The 25,374-nt window shown below is 38.4% G+C and overlaps 1 protein-coding gene across 3 annotated transcripts in view; it reads left to right on the top strand.

Annotated features, from left to right (window-relative positions):
- DOCK10 (dedicator of cytokinesis 10) overlaps positions 1–25,374 on the top strand; it is a 263,202-nt gene that overhangs the window by 82,862 nt on the left and 154,966 nt on the right. Inside the window, exon 1 of one of the 3 annotated variants that reach the window (XM_063115070.1) lies at positions 16,430–16,534. The exons of the other annotated variants lie outside the window; for them this stretch is intronic. Within the exon in view, the coding sequence (XP_062971140.1) occupies positions 16,430–16,534 (105 nt within the window). Of the gene's footprint in view, positions 1–16,429; positions 16,535–25,374 lie in introns of those variants that run through there. 3 annotated transcript variants of the gene reach the window in all.

Raw genomic sequence — 25,374 nt, 5'->3', positions numbered from 1 at the left:
TCATGCATTTTTATTTTTTGCAAAGGGCAAAATTTCATGAACAATCCAAGTGATTATTAGAACACTGAAACTAAGCTGTAAGCATTAGTCATTTAATACAAAAAATCTCAGAAAAAACGTCTTGGCATCATATGGATTGTACTCTTAGGACAATTTAAAGTTGTGTGATTTATGGTAAGAACACAGAGGCCAGAAAGGTAGTCGACTGGCAGATTGGTTAGGTGCATTGGGAGTGACTCACTGCCTGACCTCAGCCACCCCAGCATGGAAACCATGGCATGGAAATGGAATAGCAGAGAAGATGGCATTGGCAATTGGTGAGAAGCTTTCTGGGATAAATCCATTACAAAATAATCTCTGACATTAGTAGGAGAAATGTCCGCACTCATGTATAGTTGCTAGACACTGAGAAGTAGGGCCGCATCCTCTCTTGACCATCTTTCGAAGTATAGGAAAAATGCAACCATCGCATATCTGGAAATAGTTCCATAAAGTCATTAAATTATTCAAAAGATTTTGTAGTCTCTCATCACGATACACATCCTGTTACCAATACTGGGACTCTGTATGAAAAAAGGAGAACGATATTCCCTTAGTTTTCCAAGGATAAATGTAGGGAAGAAATAAAAACATTTGTTAAGCTTTTAGTTATACTCAGATAACATAGTGGAGTTTAAGAGCTAGGTTTCTTTGAGATTATTTATAATTTATCATTCTTATTTTATTGAATGAGAAAAATGAACATCTCATGTGCTGAGTTTCTTATCCTGATGTATGCTATTTCTAAAAATGAATGTGAGAATCATTTTAAGTTTATGGATAACTTAATAATATCATGATTAACCTTTCATGTTAAAGCTTTTAGTATCTTTCTTTAATTCTTAATATAAAATTACTACTTGAAAAGATGTTTAGTTCCTCTTTAAAACAAATATCTTACCACTTCTTAGAACTTTTGCTTAGCGTCACATTCCCATTATTTACAAAAAGAGGCATTGAACCATGCTATGAATTGCCACACTGATTTCTCACATAAGCAGACTCTACATCAAAATGGTTTTTATTTTTAAAAATTAAAAAAGAAACTTAGGGCAGTATAGTGCATTCCATGGCTTAATCAATATAAGAAATACACTCTTGTACATTCAAGGAGGGGACATTCTGGTTAGATATGTTAGAACACAATCACGGTTGTATTACTACATTCAAAATGTTGGCACATAATTCACATTTGGGAAATCCTCATGAGTAAACTAGTGTTATATTACAGATCTGTGTTAACTGCAAATATATCAGCAGTAGAAATCTTTAGGTTTGTTGTCGAATGTAGAGGAATCAGGCAAGGCTCTGACCAAATTCCCAGTCAAAATAGTTTTATCAAAAAATGAGATCTTAAGTGTGTCTTTAAGTTAAAGGTTCCAAACTCAAAGGCTACAGGCCATGTAGCGAATAAATGAAGAAAACTAGACAAGGAGACACACAGGCGTGGTGAGGAGAACGGCAAACCGGAGAAGTCATGCCCCATCCAGTGCATATGGCTACAGCTCAACTCAGGCAATGGTTTCCATGTCAGAAGGTGGGAGCCGGTATGGTCAGGTCCTGAATTTTCCAAGAGAGGCTAGTAACCAGGGCTTTTACGTAAAAAATCTCCCAGATTTTAAATGCTGGCAATGAATTCAAGTATTTTACAACACTTCTGGCAGAAAAAGTACAATTGGGGACCAAGTTGAGTCACAGACTGCCTGATTGTCATTCTCTTATAAACTGTTATTAGAGTTTCACCTTAATGCAGTGTTTTACATTCAGGGAGACAGTGAGAACTACACTGCCTATGATACATTACCATGTTTGGTGGAGACGAGTAGAAAATGATTTTGATTTTAATATAAATGTACGGCTAAGGATTATATGTTGACCTTGAGAATGTTCACACTGGCTCCTAATACAAAAAGATTTCCACAGGTATAATTGAATAATGACAAGTCAGACTATCCTTTTTTTGACTGTAAAACAGTAAAAGGGGAATGTTGTAATAAATATCTGACCCTTAATTTAATTTTCAGCAACATAATGCAAGTAGAAAATGTGGATACTAATGCATCAAAAGCAACGAGTCTTTTTAGAAATCTGTTTATAAACCAGACCAGTGATATCACCAACTGTGGGGGGGGGGTGAAGTGGACTCACCCAGATGTTCCATATTTTCACCTTAACTGTCATGAATTAGTTTCCATGCTGACTACAGTGCTTATTCAGTACTTACTATACAACCATGAAAATGTGTCCATGCCTCATCCTATTAAGCTGAGGTTTCACACCTAAATAGATGTCACTTTATGCCCAGTTGAAGCAAATCTCTTTAAATATTTGTTTAAAATCTGTGTTTCCCTAAATGATATGCACAAGTATCTTGGTCATACTGCTGTGAAGTCACTCCTGGGAGAAATGGGTGATTGGCTGGTGATCTCTCCAGTGAAGGAACAGACTAAAATTGGGAACAGTGCACAGGTCTTACCCTGAAGCCTGTCACTGTCAACCAGCCACGATAGTATCGTCTCTGTTTTAGCACCAACACAACCTGGCATCTATTCAGTTCAGACTTTTCTGTTTCCTCACATCAACTGCAGTTCTTATCCTGGAAAAGATACCGCAGTCTTCTTTTGCTAAAATACTTTAAATTCTGTCTCATTATGTTTCTCACTATGTATGCCAGTTACAGAGATCACTTCCCAGACTGTGACACAGAATAATAGTGCTCTGTAAGCAAAGTCTTCTGTGCAAAAAGTAGTGTGGGGAATATTGTGTACCACACACTCATTGAGAGATTTGCATTGCGCATTAGAAATTTACAGCTCTAGAGAGTTCTACAGAGAGGAGGCTGGTTTAGCTTTGTTCAAGCAAGTGTCTCTCAAGTTTAGTTGACCTCGTTTATCTCTTATCTGTTATACTTACTGACATATTATGAAGCTGTAGAACACAGTTGGGGAAAGAGTAATCTTGACCAAGGGGGATGCTATACAAGGCTTCTGAGCTGGAAATGACATGGTCAAATCTGGCTTTAGAAAGGGAAAAATCTAGATAACCCTAGAAGTTAGTGATGGGCTGATTATGCAGATGAGAGATAAGGGAAGTTGAAAATGAGTATCAAGTTACTAATTTTATCACGTAGGTGGATGATGATGTTATTAATATGATGAGAAAGTGGTATAGAATAGATTTGGAAGGGAAGGTAATGAGTTTTTGTTGGTTGGTTGGTTTTTAAGCCATTAGAAGAATATTTGGAAGAAAAGATAGGGAAGTTATTTGTTTGGATTTTAGTGCTTTCTAATGTAAACCTCACATCACAGCACTTGCCAAACAAACCATCTCCTTTAAGCTCTGTAAAGGCAAAGAAATTATTTTATTCTTCCAGTTATCCTAAATACTTAGCACAATATCTGTACCCACTTACGGAGTACATAAATAAATGGTTGCAAACAGCTCTATGGTTGGAAAAAATAATGGCCTTAGTCAGGAGGAATAAGGAGCAAAGGTGGGGGTAGCCCATCAGACTAAAGGAAGAGCTCAACAGCAGGCCTTGGTAAGCACAGGAAGGAGCAGGACTCCAGGAAAAATAACAATGGCAATAATAACTATTACAGTAATAATGTATGGTGTTCAGGACACTGTCTGTAGTATAAATCACTGCTTCTGTCTTTGTGTCATTCCTCTTGAAGCTTAAGTTCAGAGAAGAGACAATCTGGTTGATCAAAGTGGGGGTCAGGGCACCTTGTCTGACATTCTGTGGAAGGTGAGGGGATAGAGATGTTCCCCACAGGAAAATCAACAGACAGTTACTACAAGGAGAAAGAGATTAAGTATCACACACTTCCTAACTCTGCCCTTTTCTCCAACAGATTAAAAACCCAGGCTTTTATACAAAGACAGCTTTAGCAATGGCCACATGTAATCAGTCCAAAAAGCAGAGTGGGGTAAAACTGAGCATCAGGCATTTTTGCAGGGGCTGGTTTCCCAGCACTGGCTTCTGCTTTGCAACTACACTGAAGGCAAAAATAACAATATGTAAAAAACGGGAAAAATCTGAATATTCAGATTTGACCAAGACAATACCGTTAAATTAAATGGGCATGAAAAGAGTGCCAGAATTCTTTTCAATGCTCTGTTTACAATCCACATCAAGGGCAATGTCCTCTAGTGAGAAGACACAGCTGTTTACTTCTGAAATGACATCTAGCTAGAGAATGAGGGGAAGGTAGCATGTTTTGGGGTACACCATCTGGACTAAGTGTGAAGAAAGAGGGGCTCTGGTTAGAAACTTTCTTTTACAACTGGCACTTGAGGTTTTAAAAAAGGAAAAAAGTGAAAGTTTATTTTCTCAGTCCAGTCATTGGTTTATCTGAAAACAGACAACACAAGTTGTTTTTTTGTTTTGTTTTTATTGATTATGAATATTCATGGGTTACAAAGCTGATTGTCACCACTCATACCCAAGATGTGATGGCCAGATCCATACTGGCAGCATGCCAGTTTAAAAACATAAAACAGTATTTTAGAGATGAAAAAGACTTTAGGGGAAAGAGGTCCATAGGTTACTGCTTTGCCCAAGGTCACTCAGCCTGTCAGTGAGTGGACTAATGCTTGGGTACAGGCCTCCTGACTGCCATCCAATGCTTTTCTCACTCACTGTGAACCCAGATGCACTCGGTCTAAAAGAAAAAGAAATGCTCATCAATGGCAGTCTCCACTCAGTAGTTATGGGCACTGAGAGATAAGAAGTGGACATAAATTGAAAACTGGTTTCTGCAAAAATGTTCCTTAATGCCAACCAAAGCAAGAGGGATGCCAATTTTGAATGCTGCCAAAGATCTTTTGATGCAATCTAGGTAGCGGACTTCCTTCCCAATCTATGACACCCTTGAAAAAGAGAACAATCAGATTAAATATCTCCTTGTCAGTGTACTTTAATATCTCTCAGTGGCCCTGGGAAGTTACGGAAAGGGAGAAAGGAAGGACAGAGAAAAAGAAAGCGCTGTGCTCTTTTCTCCTGTTCACAACATCAAATTGGTAGTTATTATGCTGACATTTGCCACATGCTGTTAGGAGACCCAGCACGGTTGAGACATAAAGATAATACGGTCTATTGCTCTGGGAATTTACAGTCCTGCTTAAGCAGAAAAGTAACTGTGAAAAGATAAAAAAGCATATGATATTGGTTAAAACTTGGCTTTCTTCACTTCCTTGGCATTTGAGTCTTTTGTGTGGGACGAAAGGAGATGACAGAAATAGGATAATTAGAACCTTTGTAGTGTGCACAGTGAGGACTTAAAAATCAAATAACCAGTGTTGCAAGACACCATGAGCACAAAGAAGTCAGTTGTGGAAGGACTGAGTGTGCCAGGGAGGAGAGGTTGTGTAACTTAATTCTGCATCGCCCAAACCAGTGGGTCTCCTGGTCACTCCCTTCATTCTTGGAACGTCCTATCCCTTTCAGTGCTACTTCAAAGCAGCTGGCACCCTTTCTGTGCCCCCACCTCCTCCTCCTAATGCTCAGTGCATGAGCAGCTAGGACCATCCTACACCCCGAAAATTCACACTGCAGCAACCCTGCCTAAGACCACGTCCTCAACACGATGGCCTCACAATCAAACTTAACAGGTAATATCCATGGAGCATTTTATTACATGTAAAGCTAAGCACTTTACTAATATTCTCTTATTAAGTAGTATAACATCCAGTGAGGCAGGTACTATTGTTATCCTCATTTTGTAGGTGAGGAAACTCAGGTTCAGAGAGGTTGGGTAGAGTTCAGCCAGGGACCTTACTAAACACCCAGCAATAAATGGGACATTCCTCCACAGCAACTAATTATCTGGTCCAACATGTCAATAGCACTGAGTTTGAGAAAAGCTGAGTTAGACAATAACTGAGAGATATGACAGGCATGATCAGGTTTACAAAGTCCAAGCAAAGAAATGGCCAAAGAAGAGAAAATGACATGAAATCAAAGACGGGTGAGACAGGGAGAAGGGGAAACTGGGAGGAGGACTGTGGCCCAGTGTTCGAGAGCTGGCTTTACTCAAGGGAGTTTTTGGTCTCCCAAATGTGCAGCATGGTCCAGCTGGTTAGTTAATTCTAGCTGACTGAGTGTACATTAGGAAAAGAGAATTTTGATCTTATAAATGAGACCTCAGTCCACTATTAAAAACTATTTGCATTGGGAGGTGGTGCCCCAGAAGGCACTATTACATGATTTGCTGCCTGAGAAAACTATTAGGTGAACCAGCTTCTGAGTCTTTGTTTCTCAAAGTGTTGTATTTGTAGCATCTTTAACAAGCATCATCTGGATGTTTGTTATAAAGCTAGATTACTGAACCCCATCAGACTTTCTGAGGGCCTCGTTAGGGACCAGGAATCCACATTGTTAGCAACCTACCCATGTGATTCTTACACACAATGCAGAATCTCTGCTCTTGGTGTTCTTATATGAGGGTTCTTCAGAAAGTTCATGGAAAGATTTGTATTATCTTTCAATTCTACTTTTTCATGAACTTTTTAAGCACCCTCATAATAGTGACTTGCAAAGTCCTACTATTGTCCAGGCCCCAGCTCTAGCCACAGCACCTATATGAAATCCTCTTTGACCTTGACCAACATAATGCTCTCTCTGTTTTTGAAGACTGAAGCCTATATTTTTCATTTGTCATTCAGTTTCTGCCTCCTGTATTTCTATAGATTGTTTTATGTGTACCATCATCCCTGACACAGACTGTGGACAGACACTCTGTCCTAATCTTCTCATCACTGTTATCTGTCATTGGACAGGCACAAGAAATATTTGACAATGAGTCAGAGCCACTTCATTTTTGCTCCCATTCTCATAAACCAGATAAAATAGGTATGGGTGCCCATAGGAGAGTTATCCAATCCTTGCTTCCCTGCTGTTTCAGTTTTCCTTGTTTACCTGGTAAAGGTACAGAACAAATAGGGAGAGTTAATTTGACCCTTAATTGAGGACATTAAGTTACCGCACATCAGAAGGTCAAGAATTTACTGCAATGTACACAGCTAAATAAAGAAAATACAACAATTAATTCTCTGCAAAACACAAAAAAGTTCTTGGTTGAAAAGCCAAAACCCTACCATCATTCTCCAATTTCCACAATGCAAGGCATTAAATGCTTAAATCACAGTATTGTATTAGCTTTGCCTCTTCCTGGCAAAGGCCTTCAAAGATACAAATGCATTATGACACCATTAAAGAAATGGTCTGTGGGGTGGACTGGGTTGCAGATTTCACCTAGGTTAACTGTCTGATGCACTAGCAAGCAATTTTTGGTCTGAATAGCTGGTTACATTCATGCTCAGGTGTTAGCATTTACGTGACAATTTGTTTTCTCATCAAAGTTGCTTAGGTAAGAATGCTGTATTGTTCTTTGTTTCTAAAGACACATCCTTCTGCAGTAAAAAGACCAATACAAGAATAAAGCATATGTAATGCTGATATTCTATAAACTAAACAATTTTTCCATTAGAGCTTCAGATTTAAAAGACCTTGTCTCCCCATAAAACTTGTGTACAACGTGATTTTCAGGGTAATTATTAAACAGTGGGTGACATTCACATTGAAAGCAAGATAATTAGAAGTTGGATTGATTACAGGAGGGCAATTTTAGGTGCTTGTTTTATTTTAAATGAAATAACTCTGGTCTGTAGTTAACTTTGCCAGCAGTGGAAAGCTAAAGTGGGATTTAAGCCAGCAAGCAGGAAGAATACCTCTGTCTCTAGGGTAAAACGCTACTGGACAATAGTCCATATAGGATAAAAGAAAATGGCATTGATTCAGAGTTCTTTAGCCTCATCTTCTGGGAGGCTATATTCGTGTGCCTTCACCAGATCATGTGTGGAAGAAATCATCTGCCTCAGCTTGGAATGCTTCTCAGTTTTCTTTAAAAAATAAAGGAATAATGGGCCGACCCCGTGGCACACTCGGGAGGGTGTGGCGCTGGGAGCACAGCGACGCTCCCGCTGTGGGTTCAGATCCTATATAGGAATGGCTGGTGCACTCACTGGCTGAGCACGGTGCAGGGCAATCCCCTAACCGGTCATGAAAAAGACAAAAAAAAAAAAAAAATATTGCTTTGGGTTGATTATTTTTTAATGGGAAAAGAACACTGAATTCTAGATGAAGAATTAGCTGCACGACTCCTTAATAAGATTAGCATCTCAGCTATATATATTTGTAAAAAATATAGAAAGAGATATCCTACAATAGTCACGGTATTTTTGTTCTTGTCATTGTCATTGTTGCTTTGCCCTGGCTTCTGAGGATGGAGGCAAGGGGGCATGAATTAGAATATGTTCTCCATAAGAGTGAGTATTTGTCCCTTAGAGATTTCTGATTTTCAGCAACATACCAGGCTGAAGCTAGAAATATTAAAATACTCATAACTTCTTGAAGATGATTGGATGCCTTTACCATAAAGCATCAAAATCTTCAAGATGGGTAATTAGGAAAAGAATAAATTCCAGAGTTGGTGTGTTTTTTTGTTTGTTTGTTTGTTTTTGTTTTTTCTGACTGGTAAGGGTATCACAACCCTCGGCACAGTGTGGTCTGCACCACACTCAGCCAGTGAGCGCACCAGCCATCCCTATGTAGGATCCAAACCTGCGGCCTCAGCATTACCAGCGCTGCACTCTCCCGAGTGAGCCATGGGGCCGGCCCAGAATTGGTGTTTTTTTATTTTCTAAATGTCACATTAAGATTCTAACTGTTAAGATATATGAGTATCTCTGGAATACAGTGTTTTTTTTTTTTTTTCTGAAGGTGGAAGTCTGTGACCAGTGATGCAGTCCATTATTGAAAAAGTATAACATTCATTTCTTGCTATTAGATTCTAAGATGGGCTTACTAAACTCCATAAGAAATGAGTTCCTTAACTACCCTCACCCCTCTCCCAAAATCTTGATTAAGTGAGAATTTTCATCTCCTGAATTCTATTGAAATTCAATAATATAAACCAATATCATTACAACTTGATCATGTGTGAAGGGCTATGAATGGAATACTATAAATTATTTTAATGCAATAAAGATAATTTATGCTTATGCACATGCACACACACATATCTTGTACACACACAAATGCAACAAACATATCACACCCCCCTACACACACATAACACACACACACACACACACACACACCCCACATACAAACTGCAGTGTGTTTCTATTGTGGTCTTGTCTACATTCTCCCTCAGAGTGATCTAAATTGCATGGCACTGTTTATTTTCCATGAAGTTTTCTAAATATTTTATACTGAAACCAATGTTATTTGGATAAGAGGTTAGCTGACAGGAAAAATTATATTCCACAGACATTGCCCACTGAAATCTACATTTAGAAATATGAGGTTTTGTTATGGTCATTTAAACTCTCCCAGAGAAATCTCTCTCATTGGTGACTCGGAGCCATTCAGTTGAGTTGACCTTTCCAGCAGGAAGTAGTGAGCCTGAAAACCACTAACTTTCAGAGCACCTCCTCTGGGGCCAGGCTCAGGGGAGACCACAGTGCAGGAGGAAGTAGCGCCGGCTGCTTTACTTCCTTTAAACTCAGTGTACAGTGGTGAGCTGAGTCTGCAGATGCCCTGTGGACCAGCCTTGCTTTTTCTATGACAAAAGGGCTGTGCAGTAAACTAATCTGCATGTGAAGGGGAAATCTATTGAAAATGGAAAAGAAAAAAATAAAACGAGTTATCTAAACATTTTCTAACTGTGAAAAACTAATCACAGCAAATGCTTAAATGCTCAACAGGTTAAACACGAATTGGAATAAGGGCAAGATGGAATAAAGAGGTTGTAAATAAAGAAGATGGAAATAAACAGGAAGTGCTTAACCATTTGCTCAAATTAGGATTTGCGGATCCAAGAATGACATTACGTATACTTGTCTAAATCTTAACCACCAAGTCTTCAGTTACTCTAAACTCCTAAAGGTACTTTTTGCGTCATTTTTATGGAGTGAATTCAGATGCATTGTCAATGTTTCTGCCCCCTGTAATGGATTTTTATGGAATGGATTCAGATGCAATGTCCTGGTTTCTGCCTCCTGGTTTCCTAGATTCAGTGATGATGTCATTTGCAGAATGGATAGCTTGACTAATTGAACATAATTATAGTTGAACATTTTAAAACATAACATAATTGAGCATTTTTAAAGCTTATTGCCTTTGTTTTCTATGTTTATATATTTTATTACTTCTACATCATTATTTGTCTTCCTTTCTTTCAACTGTTTGGTTCTGCTGCACTACTCTATTTCCCACTTTTATTTCACTGACATTTTTTTCCAATAAATGATCTATAAACCAAATTCCTCTTTCCTACTATTCATTTCTTCTTATCTCCACTGAAAACTGGATCCCACCTCACTGCTTAGTGGAAATCACACTCAAAGGCCAGGTGTTTGCCTCACCGACACCTTCTTCTAAGAATATTCTTGATGTTGAAATTATTTTATTTTATTTTTTTCATTGTGCATGCTTATAAGGTACAGTTTGTTGTTTCAATACATGCACATATATATAATGAGCCAATCAGAATAGTTAGTGTATCTATCAACTAAACATTTATCATTTCTTTGTGGTTGTAACATTCAAGATCCTCTTTTCTGGCTATCTTGAAATACACAATACAGTATTTTTAGCTATTGTCACCTTAGGGCACCAGAACTTGTTCTTCCTATCTAACTGGAACTTTGGAACTTTGTACCAGTCTACTAACCTTTCCCCTCTCTCCCTTCTTTCTTTGTCTCTGGTAACCACTTGTTACAATTATTTTTAAAATATAAACACACACGCATTAAAAAAAAAATGTCCAGAATGGGTTTATACTGAACAGTATTCTAAAGATGTCTCTCTAAGACTCCCTGGTTACTCAATCGAACACTAATCTCAGTACTGCTGTGAAAGGACTTTGCAGATCTAGATTAAGGTTACTGACCCTGACCAGGTGGCCTTAAAATATATCCTGGATGATTGTCCTGGTGGAACCAATCTAATCACACGAGACGTTAAAAGCCAGGACTTTTCTTCAGCTAGAGTAGAGCAATAGAGACAGAAGATGTGTTAGAAAGATGAGGCATTGAAGTCAAAGAGATTCAAAGTGTGAGAGGGATTCCACTGGCTGTTTCTGGCTTAGAAAGAGACCATGAGCTAGGGAGTGCAGGTGGCTTTAAAAGCTGAAAATGACCCCTGGCTGTCAGACAGCAAAGAAACAACTATCTCAGTCCTATAACTTTGAGGAATGAATTTTGCCAACACCTTACATGATCCTGGAACTGGATTCTTCCCTAGAGATACCAGAAAGGGACAGCACCTTGCTGACACTTAGATTTCACCCCTGTGAGATTTCAAACAGAGAATCAGCTGAACCATGCTCTACCCAGATTTCTGACCCATGAAAACTGGCAGATAATAAATGGGGGGTTATTTAAGCCGCTGAATGTGTGGTAATTTTTTAGATTACCAGAACTTTTTCTCAAATTTGAGACATCATAGTATGACATTTCTATTTCTTCTAAAACATGGTTAAGGCTTCCTATTTTAACTAACTTCTAAACATCCAGACTCTTATCCAATGCACATATAGGAATCTTAGCCATTAAATATACCCATACAGGTTGAGTATCCCTTATCCAAAGTGCTTGGGACCAGCAGTGTTTCTGATTTCAATTTTTTCAGATTTTGAAATATTTGCAGAATACATACCAGTTAAGTATCCCTAATCCAATAATCCAAGATCTGAAATGAGCATTAACTTTGAATGTCACATTGGCATTCAAAAAGTTTCAGATTTTGTATTTTTGCATTAGCAATTCTCAGCCTGTATGTGTATTTTTCCTCAGTTCCAGGAACTAACATATATTATTTCACAACAGCCCTGTAAGCTGTCTACCAATTGCGCCATCCTGTGCTGGAAGTCATCCAATAGGTGGCTGAAGAGGATTTAAACACAGGTCTGGATCCAAGACTGCAAAGTCCTTAGTTTTCAACTTGTCTGTGTCTTATGCTGAGTCTTCCTATGTATTCCCAGGTTCCGCCTCCATCTCTACCACGTGCCACACACTACCTTCCTTAAACTCCCTTCCTGGGCACCTGAGCTCTGCACTGCCTGGTAGTTCTCCCCCTTTCCTCTAGGTCTTCTCAATATTTCCCAGATTGCCTTCCAGCTACCACACATAAAAGCACTTCAAGACTGTGTTCTCAGTTCTACGTTACTCTGTTCTCCCAAAATTCAGTTTAGTTTTAGACCTTTAACTGTAACTCCTCCCATGACTTTCTACTCCGTATCTCCGGTCCTAACTCCTTCCTGAATTCCAGGCACACGAATAACTATGGTGCTGGACATGCCACCTGCCTATCTTATTGACAAAACGTTCAACATGTCTAAGTCAGCATTGGGTATCAAACGCAGGGGGAAAACCCTTCCCCCTTCCCTCTCATCACGCTGTTTCCCTCAGTCATATTATCCATCTCCTTGATGGCCAAACTCAGAAACCTGCTGGCATCTCTGAACCTCCCTTCTGGCTAAGAGCGTGGGCTCTGGAGCTGGACTGCCTGGGTTTAAATCTCAGCTGTGCTACTTACTTGCTATGGGAATTTGGGCCAGTTGGTTAACTTCTCCAGTACTAAAAGCATTTAGACCACCACCCAGCACCTAGTACTTACTCAATAAATTCCAACCATCACTTTCTGCTTAATTGCCAGATCATTATTTATAATATCCCTGAAATCTGTGGTTATGCTTCTGTTGCCTAGGCTTCTGCCTTCCACCGGTCTGTGTTAATACCTAGATTAATGAAAACTATCTCTGGATTGTATTCTCTACAACTCAACTTGCATGTAGCAACCAAATGAGTCTTCCTAAAGCACTATTTTAATTATAATTCAAAAATCCCTCAGTAATTTCTCATAGCTTTCAGCATGCAATGGAAACTTCCATTAGCTTGGCGTTCAAAGCCTTCCATGAGGTGCCTCCTGGCTTCTCTTTTCAATTGTTTCTACCTCTCCTCTCCTACTTAACCCTTGGCTATTGACAGGCTGGTCTTCCAACTTTTTCTTAAATATTCTGTTTTGGACTGCCTTTGTAATAACTGATAGGTTTGCTGACTCTTTGCCAGGCAAGGCAATGTGATGACATTTTTAAAGAGTGTCATCTCATTTATCCTCACAACTCTATAAGGCAGCAACTATGCTATGCCTATTTTACAGATAAGAAAGCTGAGGCCTGGAGAGGGTGAGTGGTCAAAGGACACACAGTTAGGAAGAAACAGGCCCAGGATTTGAACCTAAGCTGACTCCAGACCCTGTGATTGTAATTATTGCATCCTGTTGCCTTCTCTACTCTACCTTTTCTTTCCTAGAGTATCCTTTCCCCTGCACTCATCTGTTCAATTTCCATCTATTATTCACAACCTACCTTAAGTCTGTCTTTTCTATAAAACTTTCCCAGAGTTTTTCAAATTCTAGTCAACTCCTCTGTCAGATACAATCTTCCTAAAACTAGGAAGTGTGTTATCTATTTCTCATGAAGCCCAGCAATGCCATGAGTATAGTACTTAAATTCTGATGAATTTTTGGTATTAGATTTCTTTTCTAATTAACTTGACAGTGACTCTTTGTGGATGAGCCAACTAATCTGATTTCTCTTTATTGATGATGCTTGCCCATTGTTCTGTTTAGGATTTTTGATTGCCAACATGTTTCTGAACCTAAGCAAAACAGGAATTTGATGGGATGATGTGGGGTACCTCACATCAGACTTGGAAGGAAACAGACTTGGAAGGCAAAGCCCAGTAGAGATCCCCAACGGTACCATCTCATGGAGCACTCCATGCCATGCTCCTGGGTTTTCCCCTCCTTTGCAGTCACCACAAGCTCTGTCTACCTGGCATCCCCATACTTAACCCTACTACATGATATTCTAACAACAGCATAATCTGAATTAACTCAACAACCCACAGCCTACTAATCAGCCTCACCACCTTCTTCTTCTTAAACCATAGCAATGAAAATAGCACAAACACATCACTAAACTTCTTCTCGGACCCCCTCTCAACCCCTCTTCTGATATTAGCAACCTGATTCTTCCCCCCCCCAATAATCATAGCAAGCCAACAACACCTCTCCAAAGAAACAGCTATGTGAAGAAAACTATATATCCTTATACTAATCTCACTGCAAATTTTCCTAATCATAACATTTACCACTACAGAACTAATCATATTCTACATCCTATTTGAAGTGACACTAATCCCAACCCTAGTCATCATCACCCGATGAGGCATTGCCTCCTCTTACCAATAATTAAGGGAGCTGCCACCAGCAGCAACTGAGGAAGTGGAGAAATGAGTCATTCTCGTATTGCGGAAGTTAAAGAGTGGGAGGGACGCCAGGATAAAGCACTGTGGAGCCTAAAGAGGAATAGAGGACAAAATAGATGCAAATATTAGAAAGAGAGGAAGTCACTTAAGAGTTTCTCGAGACTATTAAAGTTTAGTTTTAGACAATGTCTAAAACTGTGAGGTAGGAAATTAGGGTACCATGGGTAGGAGAATCTACAGGTGGGCTTCAGTACCCTTGACCATGCATGCATATTTTCTGAGTACTTAAGTGTTTCTAATGAGTGGATCCATAGCTTTTATTAGATTCTCAAATGAGTCCATAATCCAAAAAGGGTTGTAAAATAAAGACATAATCTTACCCCAGGAATCCGGCAACCCAGATGTAGACTCGTTACATCATGTAAGGAAAAAAATTAAATCGGGAAGTTCTTCTATAGCATACTAGAGTGTACTCAATCATTTCACAGCTGTCAAAGAGTTACCTAGAGGGTGAAATCTGTTTAGAGCTAAAAGACATACGTATCTAAGGTCTAAATATCATAGTCTAAATATCCAATGACTATGGATCAAGAGGGTTTTTGTTTTGTGGAACAGTGGTTATTTAATTAAGCCAGTTACATAACAGCAATATAGTATATCATCCCAGTTATCATTTTTATAGCATCTTGATATTTTCTGATAGTTTTCAAAAGAAGCATCCTTAGACTGCATGCTTAGACAAGGAGTAATCAGACTTCCTTTTTACCTGTCTGGCACAAATCACTGCCTGACAAGGAAGAGATGTCTGAGTGACTCAAGACTGGGGTGTATATATGTATGTGTGTGCTTTGACTAAATCTAATTATTATTGGGGAAAAGGGAATGGCCTAGTTCTGTGGCCTCCAAATATTTCTCATCTCACTCACCTAGTAGAAAAACAAAAAAACTGAATACACTTGCACATTCTTTATTTATTTATAAATTCTGTATTTCTAATCAATAGCTAATATTTCAAATCACAATATGCATACGGGACAAGGCTCATTGTTGAGTACAATAGATGTAAGTTCTTTATTTATTCTTTAGTTAAATTTAACACTTATATACTGAGAACCTTCTGGGTACCAGGAACTGTTCTAATCATGAAGGACACAGGGAATGAATCAGACAAAATCCCTACAGTAGTAGGGCATGGAGCCTGGAGAAGAAAGGCTGTAAGTAAAGTGTATATGCTCCGTGCTAGTAAGTGCTAAGGAGAAAAATAAAACAAGAAAGAGCATCCAGGTGGCTTTGAGGGGAGACTTGCACTTTTAAATAGCCCCAGAGAAAGTGAGTAAACACCTAGAGATGAGGGAATTAGCTATTTGGCTGTTTATAACCATTCGACACACAGACTGATCATGTCCATGCCTGCATGTATTAGGTTAAATATTAGTAAAGAATAATTTCTTTAGACAACCAATATAAACGGAATTCTGATATTTCCTCCTTGTACCCTAAGTGATCATCTTGGGCACCCTCATTGGAATACCACTAATTTAGTCTACATTTAGATAAGAAACTGCCTTAAACAGAATTCTCGGGCCTCAGCTCTGTCATTACAGTTTACCTTGGGGATCTAGCCAGAATTATAAAGTTCGGATGGCTGTTTTAGTGACAGACATGAAGCGCTATAGTAAATGAGCTCCTTGATTCAATTTTGATTTGGTTCCATGGGTGATTTTACATCATATGGTTTATTTAGCTGTGAGCGGTTCTCTTAATCATCCAAAGCCATTTTGTGTTTTTTGTCTTGTCTTAAAGCAGGTGATTAGGGAGAAAACATATGCACAAAAGCCATGTCTGAACAGCTGGTGGTTAGTTACTCACAGGAAGCGGTGACCTGTTGGTTTTCCTTTCCTTTCCGTTGAGTTACGTTAACGTAGCATAAGCATTTCCCTTTTCACCAGAGAAGAAAGACTTGTTCAGCGTGGTGACGCTTCAGAAGGAAGAGGCTTAACGAAGCTGATATTTTAAAATATTTTGTGACTCAACTTACGGGAATACCATGAGCTTCCGAGGGAAGGTTTTTAAACGGGAGCCCAGTGAATTTTGGAAGAGGAGACGAACAGTGAGGAGAGTAAATCAAGAAGAAATCCACAGATTTAGTTCTGTATGTATCCAAGTGTCCATGTTCTGCTCTCCGTCCTTTCTTCAGTACTTTCTTCTAAAAAGGATTAGCTCTCCAGTGGTATCCTAACATGGGTTATTGGGCAAACTCTTACAGGTGTATGGAATAGCATATGTAATTTGGCTCATAAATAATCCTCTTTTACCTACATCATTATTTTTGAAGTCAAATTGATTTCGAACTCTATGTAACTCTCTTAAAGCAAATTGATAGAGGATTTAAGTAGTCAAAACATTATTAGAATATTTGGTATTCACGTAAGGTTGTCTTAATATTATGGTACAAATTGTAATTTCTGGAGCAGTTATTCTCTTTATTAAAGAAAAGTCTACTATCGCCTAAATTAAGAACCCAATTGATGACTTGCATGTAGTGTTGTTGTTTTTTTTAAGTTACTGCTATATTTTTATCATGTACCACTAATTATTTATTTTTAAATTCTTAGAAAGAACAATCCAAAATATAAAAGAAAAAGTAAATAAGAATTTGGTTAATAAAACCAAGGAACTGTAAAAATTGTATATTTTAAAGGTTGGAAAAATTTAGTTTTGTTTTGCTGTGAAGAATATTTCTGCCTTATTATTGTTAGCGGGTAAAATGAGAGCTCTGGAAACATGTACTCAGAACTCTTTATTTCTATCTGTTGAATGTCAGAGCCAGTTGCTAGAGCACTTCAGTGACTCACATGTAATGTGGAAGGCATGCATCTTTTATATGATGAATGCATGCAGCCAAAGTATTGGGTAGCTCATTTTGAAAAGCATGATCATTTTACAGGTTGGTTTAAGCTTTGCTTGCTTTCCTCAGGGCAGGGTTTCTCAGCCTCAGCACTGTTGTTGTTTTAGGCCTGAAAATTGTTTTTTTGTGGGGAGCTATTCTGTGCATTGTAGGATATTTAGCAAATCCCTGGCCTCTATCCACTAGACGCTAATGGCAACCCCTTTCCAATTGTGAGAATCAAAAAAAGTCTCCAAACACTGTCAAATGTCCCCTGGATAGGGAGGGTGATCACCCAGTTGAAAACCATGTTCTAAAGTTAAAGAATCTTTTTGTTCATATAAACCTCCTCAATCTAGAAACAGAAGTGGCTTTTTTACAAATTATATGTATATAATGATTATTTATGAATAGTCATTTGTGAATATGGATAATCAAATTAATGAACAGTCACTCAGCTCTTGATAAGGCAAAACCTGGTATAAGTGTAGTGTCTCCCAATTAATAGTGGCTCTCTTTATACTTACAATTATTTGGTATTAATTTAACATGAGTAGGATTTACCAGAGGTCTGGCTCATAAGGTTGATATTGTGTTGTCCTCCATTAGTTTCGATCTCAGTAGCACATCCCGTTACTGGTGAGCACACACGGTCAAGCCCCTCAACCTGCTGCCAGGGGATATAGCCTGGGTCTTTATATCCAGCATGTTATAACTGGAATATGCAGCATCCTGGACCTGAATTCTAGCTCCCCATTGGCCAGAAATAGGAGCCCCGTTGTATCTTCTCTTCTGGCTCCACAAGAGCTTCATTGGCTGTTTACCATCAACCTGTTAAAAAGGAGAACTGTTTCAAAAGTTTGTCTGGCTTGAGATTACTGTAATCTTCATACCAGTGCAAAAGACATAATTTCTCTGCTGCATTTCTCTCAGTGGAATTTAGAAGTTCCATGAGTTATGTCACCCTGCCATTTACTTCTCATGTCCGCTAAAAGAGACAACACTCAGGAGATGAACATGTCTGTCTATCTTACACAGTCCACATGTACAGTATTGGCAAGAGGGCAGTCCTCAGTGTCTCACCATATAATGAAGCTTACTCTATGAATGATCTTAATTGAATTTGAATGTATTGCTACTGAGTACGATGAGAAAAGCAGCCAGTAAGGATGTGGTGGTGTTTTCCCACAGCATTCAGTAGCAGTGCATCCCAATTTAATTAAGATCATTCATACAGTGATTAGCTTTCTTCTGTGGAAGGCACTGGGGACTTTCCTGCTACAGCTGCTGCTTTTGGTCTGCCTGAGATACACGTATCTACTTTCACAGGTTGTCTCTACTATTGAGAAGAGAAGAGAAGAAGGTTGTCTCTTCTATTGAACACGGATTGTTCAGTCCATCCTTAAGTATTATCCTGAGATGTGGTTTGCATTTTGGAAAACAGAATCCAAGAAAGTAAAACGAATAATTAGAGCACTAGGATTTGAGACAGATGTCTTTGGGGTCATTCTTTCTGACTCTGTCACCTACTGTCCGTGGAACCTTGGGCACATTACTTCAATTACTTGGAGCTTCAGTTTCCTCTTCTGTAAAATGTTCATAAATAATACCTGTCCTGTCTTAAGATTGCTTATTAGACTTAAATTTTATAATGTGCATTCTGAACATGGTTTGAACACTGTAGAAAGAAGAGTTGCAAGTGTTAGGTAGTATGAGGTTACTTCAAAAAGTTCATGGAGAGAGTCGTATTATCTTTAATTCTATTTTTCCACACACATTTTTGGTATATCCTCATACTATTAAAACCAAGTAAAATATTTCCATTTCCAACAGCAAGGGAAAGGGACACAATCCTATGAGACTGCCTTTGTAGTAACTGCAGCAATTGAAACCGCTGGGCTATAGACGATGCTTTTCTCCTGAGATCCTTTTTTGGTAACAGAGCAACTCAGAAGACACACTTCAGAATTGCATCATTCTGAGTGCTTGGGGGTCCCAGATCTCTCTCTGTGCCGACGGGGTTTGCCTCAGAAACATCATGTTTTTTCCTCCCCAGCCTAAACTCAGATTAACTGAAGCCCACCCAAAGCCACATTGAACGTTCACCTAAGCTTTAGAAAATCTAAACCAGCATCCCCAGACTGGCTTCGGAGCCTACTCAGTGGTGACAGGGCAGAAGCCATTCAGGTGACAAATGCCCAACAGATGACAATGAGGCCTAAAGTTAGAGAATAAAGCAATGATTTATTTTATGCTTTTGGAATAATGGTCGCTGGAGGTGATTATCACAAATTATCTGTTTTTGTAATGATCATGTGGATTTTGAACTCATTTCTTGCTCTGAAGCAAATTTAGAAATGGTTTGATTTTATAGTTACCTAGAATGTTTATCCACAACTCATGCAACCCAAACTTTATATCCTCTTGACCCAGACTGACAACTTCGTGTATTTTCTTTTCTCCAAATGCTGTTCGAAGCTGTGTATTTTACTGTATTGAAATTTTTAATTTTTTGGAAGTTTCCTTTATTAATTCAATTTTCCAATGTATTGTCTATGAAATTCTTTCACATATCTTAATCCACTTATCATAGACAACATACAGTTAAGATAGTACAACTGTGTTATAAGAAAACTTCAAGGAAAATGAAACTTAACTTAGGTCATCAAATAGAACTTCTTCCTTTAAACTGTAATATAGTGTTCTGCAGTTGATAGTCTTTTTTCAACCGGCTTTCTATTTTTATTTTTTTGCTACAATCATTTAATATGATCTCTGGTGCATAGGAAGTCAATAAAAAGATAATTTCTTTCCTAGCTTGCATGTTCTAATTTGGAAAGATTAAATACATGATTAAGTTGAATTATTTTATCAGTCATCTGCACAGTCAGAAAAAATGTAAACCTTATTTAAATAAATGTTATTTGTTGTTTTTAAGTTGTTACTAGCTGGTGGTTCATTAATCTGAAGGATTTCAAAGTATTTGGAAAACTTTGGATGTGTATGAAAATTCGTCCTCTCCATTTTAATAATAGACTATTAACACTTTTTAAATTTTTATTTATTTATTATTTTAATTTATCAATATACAATGTAGTTGATTTTCATGTCCCTTTACCAATTCCTCCTTAGGAAAGTGAAAATGAAAACTATAGGCAGAGGATCTGATCTGAATGGCTTTAACATATCCCCCACACACATGGCTTTGTATTTTATATTGTATTGTGCTGTTGTCTTTCAACTCAGTTCCTTATCCTTTACTCTTCCATGTTAGGGTGAATTCTTTGTTTTATACAGACATTCAGAGGGGATTGCCTATTTAGGCCATTATGCAATGAGCCAGTAAGCTGAAAAGAAGCCCTGGATGGGGTCCCAGGAACCAGGGTGATGGTTCCAGGAGGATGAAGCAAGACTCAATCAGGGTTGAAACGAAATGGAAAGCAGGGGTGAAAGTTATAAATGGACAGGTTGAAGAAAGCAAAGAAGCAAGAGTAACCTGGGGATCTGAGTTCAATCCAGACGACAGAAGTGGAGGAGTGCACAATGAAAGGTGGTCTGGCCTATGAATCTAGGTGAACACGATTGATCAGAGGATTCTGGGCATGGGCTGTAACAGTAGAAAATAGCTAGCTCAGGTGCCAGGGAGCTGCAGAGAAGTGGCTTCCAAAGGGATTTGGGAAAGGGGTACCTGCAGTTTAACCCAGAATGACCTTACTTTCTGCAAGGCTGACTGTTAAGAGAGGAGGAAGAGTTATACTAGGAGAGAGTCAACTGTCTGAATGTGAGCTGGACCATTTGGTAGAGAAGGGAGTACCACCACGGACAGGAAGTCAGGTCACAACCCCAACCACTTTTTATTTCCCTGATCGTGGCGGTGGTACAAAACTTTCTAGTTTTAAAGATTTTTTTTATTTTAAAGATGCCTCAATTGGTGGCAATTTCCATTGTGCATGTCAATACAAGCACTTTTAGCCACCAGTTTATGGTTCTTAAGTCTGCCTTTTCATTTGCTTTTCTTCATCTTCCTGATCCTCCTGTAAATATGTTTTGTCCTCTGTCTCTACCACTCTGAGGTGCCCCGTGACCTCACACAACCTCGTAGCCTTCTAATGTCTTTCAATGAAGAAACTTAGAAAGGGGGCAAGAATGTATCCCAAACTACAGCTGTATTCCAGAATCTTCTCAGTGTGTGTGGTGGTGGAGGGGGGAAGATTTTCTATTTTCTGTTCCTGCAAGGCCGTTCTTTGCTGGTGGAGTGGACCATCGGTTTCAGTGTGCACTGCGTTAAAATATCAATTCTCTCATCAACTTGCTGGCCAAGCTGTTTAAGTCTTCAGAATCCAAGTTTTCTTGTCTATTTTAAAAAAAGCAACGATGATTTCTTCTAGGGTTGATGTGGGTATTCAGTGTGAGAAGATATTAAATAGGCATCATGGTCCTTACAATTGATCATGATATTAGTACTGCAGTAGAAAAATAATAACTATTATTAGCATTTATGGAATCAATTATAAAAATTGTAGCACCTATTATTACTATTAGTATTAAATTACTAGGTGTGACTGTGTTTTTGTACAAGCAAACATACATGAATTAGTTTTAATATAACAAATGTCATTTTTAAGATGAAAAGGGTAGAAAGAAGGAAGGTGATCTGGGGCTGGCAATGGCTTAGAGATGCCTGGTCTGTCATATACTGTAAGGGTCTGACAGCACTTTCAGCACAACCAGGCACCTCCTACAGAGGACAAAATTATAGCATGTCACACTGTCAGCACTGAAAGCAAATGTGGCCATAAACTCATTTGGGGGCTTCCAGATGTTCTGATATAACAGGAGAGTGATGAGATAAATCAGTTAGGCTTAGCGGAAAATTAGAGATCAGGGCTGCACTGAGTGTATCCCCTTGGAAAACCAAGAAGGTCCTTAAGGTCCCCATTCTCAGGATGCTTGATACCTGGTGTATATTTTACAAAATCAGATGACATTGGGATGTGTTAGTAATATACAAGTTTACTAGACCTAAATTCCTGCGCTTCAAAGACAGGAGTCATTGGCTACAAGAGGTCCTCCTTTAAGACCATTCAAGTTCAAATAAACATAAATGGAGTAAATACTCATAATAGTCCCTTATTAGAGGTGGTGCTCCTTGTATTATATCATGCTGGGTTTCTTTATTTGCAAGCATTGGAAAACTACTCTGGTAAATGAACACAGTCCAGAGAAGGCAACAGAAGGAAGAATGGAAAGGTAGGCTTAGACAGGAACCAGGAATGGACTTAGAGCAGCTCAGGGCAGTGGAAAACGGGGTGGTCTTGGTGGTAAGAACCAAAGAACAGTCCTGTGGCAGTGTCGTCCCCAAAATGAACAAATTCCAATCTTTTTCTGTTTTTGCATCCTTCCGTTCAAGATTCAGAGTTCTGGAATGAAGAATTGAGTTTGCCTTGCTGGGGTCACATGGCCTTAAACAGAAAAAAGCAGAACTATTCTAATAGTCAGACTCTCCAAGACTGCTCCTTAAGGGAGTAGGGAGAGAAGTAAGTCCTCAAAAGGAAATTGAAATGCCGGCACTAAAAGAAAGCAGGATGGGCGTTGCATAGGCCAAAAAACAACAAATATCTACTGTGTATATTCAATTTCAAGTAGCCACAGGTAAGAAAGGAAATATAAGAATGGGCTGACTCATTATTATTATTATTATTATGGGAAGATTTATTGAAAATATAGAATACATGTTATTGACAGAACTGTTTACATTTGTAAGTGACATGTATGTGTACACACACACACACACACACACACACACACGCGCGCGCGCGCGTACACACATGCTATTTGTCCTGTGAGCAGAAGTTTGTGTGACTGTTAAAGTACTCAAATAGTATCAGAGTTTAAGCTGGTGGCAGCTTTTATTACAGACTTCATACAAATTAATCTAAAATTCCCCATAGTTTGTTCTAAGACATTAATTTCCCTGGTGTCAGGCAGCCTTGTAATTGGGTTGTGATATATTTTTAATGATATTTATTATCTCTCAAATGTTTCTGGAAAACTAAATGAGATATGTAATTTGATTTGATTCAGATCTTCTTGGATATTTTCTACTTCTCTACTAGTACCAATATTATACAGACAAGCAGTCACTTTCATTTTTTATTTTCATTTGTTGTACAAAAGTGTGTGAATTCTGATGTGCTCATAAGAGATATATATGGTCAAATTTTCTTAAAAGAAAATAAGACTGTGAAGGCCTGAATTCAATTTGAGAGTGCATCTTAAATCGTAAATCCTATAAAGCTCATTTGTGTCCTTGGTTTTTGTAATGAAATTAAGGGTTAACAAAATAGAGAATTCCAATTTTTCTAACTACAGTGTAAGGATTGGTTGAATATGATGAACTAATCATCCCTTATATTTGCAAAGAGCTTTATACTTTACAGAGTTTAACTTGCTTTATTTCATTGAAATAGACTAAGACATTCAAAGTGTTACTACTGGTTGATTTCTTTTTTTTTTATTTTAACTTCTCAATATACATTGTAGTTGGTTTTTGAGACCTTTTACACGTTTTTCTTCCCCCCTGCCTCTCTCCCCTCCCCCACTACATCATATCTGTTCACTTGTCTTAAAAAGTTCAAATAATTGTTGTGATTGTTGTGTCTTCTTCCCCCCCCACCCTATGTTTGTTTGTGTGTTTATTTATTTATTTATTTTTAGCTCCCACAAATAAGTGAGAACATGTGGTATTTCTCTTTCTGTGCCTGACTCGTTTCACTTAATATAATTTTTCTTATGAGATCTATGTCCATCTTTGTTACCAAGGGAACCATTTCCAAATTCAGCTTAATCTGAGTTTGCCCAGCTGTGCAGTTCTTAACTTTGATTTAACTAGTGTTTTTCCATTCTCATAAAACTCTGTGGTTCAAGACAGAGAGAAGGTTAAAGGGTCAGCATAAGATGGCTTACTCCTTACTTAATCATTTCCTTTTTGATGAGAAAAGCTAGTCTTATTTTCTGAAGCTCAAACATTGGAGAGTTTATCCAGTAGAACTCCCTCTGAGGAAAGGCTGAGTTAAATCTCCCACAAGACCACAGGCTGACAGCTGTGGCCGGGCCATGGATTTAGCTGTATGGACTCTGTCAGATCTTCTTTGTTTTCAACATGAATAGTGTGGAAGTTGGTTCCATTCCAATTACATTAAGGCCAAAGGGTTCTGGATTAAGTTAAAGTCTAAAGAATTCATGTGTCATTTAGATCCTTTCTTTCTTTTAAGAAATGTAATTAATTATCTTAATAACACTGAAATTAGTTAACAGCTGTGTTGTTTCTAATTTGTTTTGGAGATCTCAAGATTGGAATTCTTTTTAGGATCTCTCTAAAGACCCTGTGGATCATTATTTTGAGCTATTTGCTTGTCTGTATGCCAAGATGTAAAGAGAATTTTTAAATAATTGTCATGGCATGCTCCTATAGAGCCTACTCTATTGGTCCTAAGGTAAATATCTATTTTAGTTTATTTTTCTGTAGTAAGGATGAATAGTTCTACATACCGAAGAAGGCATTCAGATAGAGGATTAATTCAGTTACAGAGATTGAGGATAGAATAAAGATTCAGATATCCGGAAACGACAGAGGTGGTTGAGGAAGAATGGGGGTGTCCCAAGTATCATCACACGGCATGTCACAGAAAGAACATACAACTTCTAGAAGGTAGGGGGAAAAACTCCATAGTAAATGTTTCTCGAAAAGATCAGATTTTCTGAAGAGGGAACCAACTATAACTAGTTCAGATCAACAAAACTCGAGTGACCTGAGTGGTGAGTAATCAAGGCTTGGTTCCCTAACTACACTTAAAATTTAGACCCCAAATATGTGTCTGCCCAACATGAGGAGTTTGCCGTAGAGTTTGTTCTCCCTTCCTCATTCCATCAGTTTCCTCCTGATTAACCTCCAGCAAGCTCACCTTGTATGTGCGGGTTACAGCTGCAGAAAGAAATTTTAAGTATCTACAACATTGATCATTCTCTAGATATTTCTGTCTGCAAAGCCAATAGGTTTAATACTGAACCAATTTTAAATTTAATCTTTTTCTTTTGATCTGATA

The sequence above is a fragment of the Cynocephalus volans genome, chromosome 1, assembly GCF_027409185.1.
Source record: "Cynocephalus volans isolate mCynVol1 chromosome 1, mCynVol1.pri, whole genome shotgun sequence".
NCBI lineage: Eukaryota > Metazoa > Chordata > Mammalia > Dermoptera > Cynocephalidae > Cynocephalus > Cynocephalus volans.
Note: the sequence above shows the minus strand (reverse complement) of the source record. Positions and strands in the feature narration are given on the sequence as shown.